This window comes from Hipposideros armiger, unplaced genomic scaffold (genome assembly GCF_001890085.2).
Source record: "Hipposideros armiger isolate ML-2016 unplaced genomic scaffold, ASM189008v1 scaffold_79, whole genome shotgun sequence".
Lineage (NCBI taxonomy): Eukaryota > Metazoa > Chordata > Mammalia > Chiroptera > Hipposideridae > Hipposideros > Hipposideros armiger.
The window spans coordinates 4,523,019-4,527,019 of record NW_017731429.1 but is presented as its reverse complement, the minus strand read 5'-3'; the positions used below and the strand labels follow the sequence as shown (position 1 = coordinate 4,527,019).

Genomic DNA, 4,001 nt, shown 5'->3' with positions numbered 1-4,001 from the left:
TTTTTCTGTTGGTGTTGGGAGAATGGCAGCCTACTTCCGTGTTCGTACACTACCACTTGAGTTATGCTGACTGACCTTGTTAGTGAAGGTGTGGCAGAAACACCTGGGAAATACCAACTTCAGCTGTGGGCTCTCTCTGTGGACATGTGCCTCCTGCTGTTCCTGAAGCCTCTGCATTCAGATCTGTCCTGCCTGACTAGGTGCAGAGCAGGACTGGAAGCATTATTCAAAGATTAACACCCCAGTGAGCGTCCACTGTGTTTCTCGTCCTCTCTTGCTCCTTCCCATAGCATTTATTGAGTGAAACTTCTGTGCTAGGTCCTGGCGATACCACGATGGGAAAGAAATACTCAGAAACAGTGGATGGGGGATGAGGGGAGGGCAGAGTGGAAAATGAGACGAGCAGCACAGGGATGCTGTGTGAACAAGAGGAGGAGTGGAGGAGCCAGGAAATGTGGTTTCTGCTCTGTGGGGTTTGCAAAGAATCCCGAAGATGGCATACTAACACTTTGTGCATTTTAGTTAGCAACATGTTGGGAAATGTTAATCTAAGATAGAAGCAAAAATAACAAGATGTCCTCTTTTGGGGATAGATTAGGTAGGGAGAGTACTAGATGGTTTCTAAAGGTGCCTCCCAATCTTATGAGTCAGCCCAATATGATGCACTGATACTTCAGTTTTAAGAATTTATTTATACAAAATGCTAATAGAAATTGAATTCAGAATCGAAAGTATTAGTATCATTAAATTTTTTCTTTTGGAACAGACAATGTAGCAAGATAAAAAAATGTCTAGGATAGAAGTCTTACTTGGCTCTCTTCCTTTGTTTGTAGGAAGATGACTGTTCTTGTGAGTCAAGCAAGGAGAAGAGGAGAGTGAAAAAAAAAGTGTCTTCTGGGGGAGTTTTTGTGAGAAGGTACTAATCACTGAAATAACTTTAAATAAACTTGATTTTTCTCTTTTATTTAAAAAATTGTAAGTGTTAATTTATATAAACTCTTCTCAGAATTACTCTGATATACTATCCAATTCTGAAGGCAGAAATATGTTACATAACATCAAAGGGATTGTGAAAATTTCATGGACTGAGTTGTACTCCTCTCCCAATATATTCTTATATATTTATGTAGCTACGTCAAGATTCTAGATTTATGAGTATTAATTTTGCAAATATTCACATAAGCTTTAAAATATATGGTATAGTCTAGTAATCAAAAGAAATCCAATTCTAGATATTAAAAATTATTCTAGAAATTAAAAATTATTAAAAATTGTATTATGTCTTCATAATAGAATTGTAAAATTTCTTTTACTTTCTAAGAGTACCATTTATTCCTACTAGTGTAGATATAGGTTTGTTTGTTTTTTTAACTTTCAAATGATATGACTTTTAAAAAGCATCTGGACTTGGGAGAAAATGGAACATAAGACCAGTAAGTTTTAGAAAAGGACAACTTTACAATAACCGCCAAATATCTCACTCAGGAGAGTTGCTTTTAAAAGGAAAAAAAAATATTATAATGTGTGCTGCAAATACCCATTTAAATAATCTGCTTAAGAATTCAACCGTTGTTCTGTCTTGCAAGTTCTATAAGGTATAAAGACATTGGACAGAACAAAAAAATACGTGGTTTTATTATTGTTTCTTCCTTTTTTCCCCTTGACTTCACTGACCAAAAACTAACCGTGTCATTTCCTTTCAGTTCTGACTTCAGTTCCTCACTTTTCCTACCCATCCCCCTCCTCCTTGACCTGGCAAAGACTTGTCACTCTCTTGGGGCAGTTGTCTAGATCCTGCCTCCCTCTGAAGAGCTGATGGCTGGCTTTGGGCTTCACTGGCAGAAGCCTTCTTGCCCTACACCAGACTGCCCACCCTCTAGGCCCTGCATGTACCTTACACGGATGCGAAAGGCCATTTTGACCCACTATTATCAGAACCAGCTTGCTCTGACATGAGGGCATGTGATTGCTAAGACCAGTACAGGTTGGTTAAGGGTCTATAAGCAAGTGTTAAAATCCTTTTGATAACCTTTCTAGTTATAATTGTTAGTTTCTCTGTGGTTTCCAATAGGCCTTCATGCTGTAGTAATAATGCTAGTTGTCAACATTAATTGGACACTCACTACACGTGAGATCTGTGCCAAGTCCTTGACAGATAGTCTCTCAATTCTCACAGCAGCTCTATGTGATCCATGTTATACATGGAGAGTAAATAATTTGCCCAGAATCACAGAGCAATGTGAAGTCAGGATTCTAATCTTAACAGGAAAGTTCAAAGTCTGTACTCTTATCCACGACTGGAATTCCCAAGTCCAAAGTTTCCTTCCTTCTGGGACCCATGGCCTGTTTCCTTATAGTCCGGTGACCCTCATGTTAATCCCGATCCTGGAAATTGTTTGTTTGTGATACTTGCTCCAGTTTCTCAAGGCCGTGTCTCTAGTCTCTCTGTACCAGTGAGGCAGGAAATACCAGAGGAGTGTTGTAATAGAAGNATCCCTTTAGAATTTCCTGACAGCTTTATTTTAAATAGCTGTATTGAGATATAATTCACATATTATTTACCCATTTAAAGTGTACATTTTAATGGTTTTTAATATATTCACAGATTTATGCAAACATTACCACAGTTAATTTTGTAACATTTCCATCACCCCAAAAAGAAACCTCACAATTAGTAGTCACTCCCCATTACCCCTACCCTTTCTTCCTTCCCCACCACATCCCATCTCTAGGAACTGCTAATTTACTCTATTGTATGTGCTTGGATTACTTTTTGTTGGTTGCATACCGAGTTAGCAAGGACTTAGAACTGCAGAAAATGAGCAGTTGATTTGTAGAATTTCAGTTTCTTCTGAAATTATTTAAGTAAGAGATACCTCTGAGGAGGATCATTGCCCATGAATCACAATTTCTAGAAGCTATTTCAGGAAGGACTAAGAACGTGACTAGAACAGTTTTCTACTGTGGTGTGTTTGATACAAATGTGCTGTTACACCTTTGCCATACAATGTGGCTCACTGGTGCCCAGTTGGGGTGCTATATATGAAGTCATGTGCTATTTTCTTGTCCCTATTTAATTTTATTCCAGGCAAAACCCAAAGGACTAGATGACCTCTTCTTGGGACACTAGGTCTTGTCAGAGCATCTTACCAGGACTGGTTGGATTACTTGTTGTCCCAGACTTCCTGGAACTGAGTCTCAATTCAGAACATTTTTTAGTGAATTAAGTTTAGGACCATGGTATCATAGCACCCTGTAATCTTTTGAGGTTTGACCCCTGGCTCAACATTCCTGACACATGTCATCCAGCATCCACTTAATCATCTTTAGTGACAAGACACTCACTCTTGCCCAGGGGGCCCATTTCCATCTTTTGATAAGGTTCTTGTGAGGAGTAAAATGTATAAGCACTTAGTGTAGTGTCTTGCACATCGTAGGGACTCCACAAATACATAATAGCTCTTACTGTTTTTGTTGAAATGTTTCTCCTTTGTTGAGTTAAAAATCTCTCTTCCTAGAACTAATCTCAGTTAATCCTGGTTCTTAACCCCTGATGACCCCATAACACAGCTCTTTCAAAACATAACCTTCAAGTAATAAAGAGTTACTATATAAGCTAAATAGCCAGTTCTTTTGATCATTTCTTTTATGTAACTTTTTTTTAAATCCCCTCTACTTGCTTGCTAGTCATTCTAGTGGCTCTCAAACCCATCTGCCCATCAGAATTGCCTAAGGAGTTTTCGCCAAGCACTGATACCTGAAGTTGTAGGTCTGGTATGGGGCTCAACCATCTACATTTTGAGAAGGCACCCTCGTTGATTCTGATGTGTGCAGTTTGAACCTGCAGCTCTAAACTACTGAAAGCTAAAGCCGAGTGGTGGTAGGGAGTAGAGGCTGCAATTTGCTGACCTGGTCCCGTAAAGCAGGATTTCTCAGCTTCACTCTAAACAATTTGAGCCACATATTTATTTGTTGAAGAGGGCTCTCCTGTGTATTTTAAG

At 39.0% G+C, this 4,001-nt stretch overlaps 1 protein-coding gene across 1 annotated transcript in view; it reads left to right on the top strand.

Moving 5' to 3' along the window:
• The window catches only part of ANKRD42 (ankyrin repeat domain 42), a gene marked incomplete at its 5' end in the record, with an annotated part of 58,125 nt that extends 55,657 nt beyond the window's left edge, over positions 1 to 2,468 (top strand). Inside the window, 2 exon segments of the mRNA XM_019643474.1 lie at positions 834 to 916; positions 1,704 to 2,468. Of these exon segments, the coding sequence (XP_019499019.1) occupies positions 834 to 916; positions 1,704 to 1,791 (171 nt within the window).
• Positions 2,469 to 4,001: the final 1,533 nt, after the last annotated feature.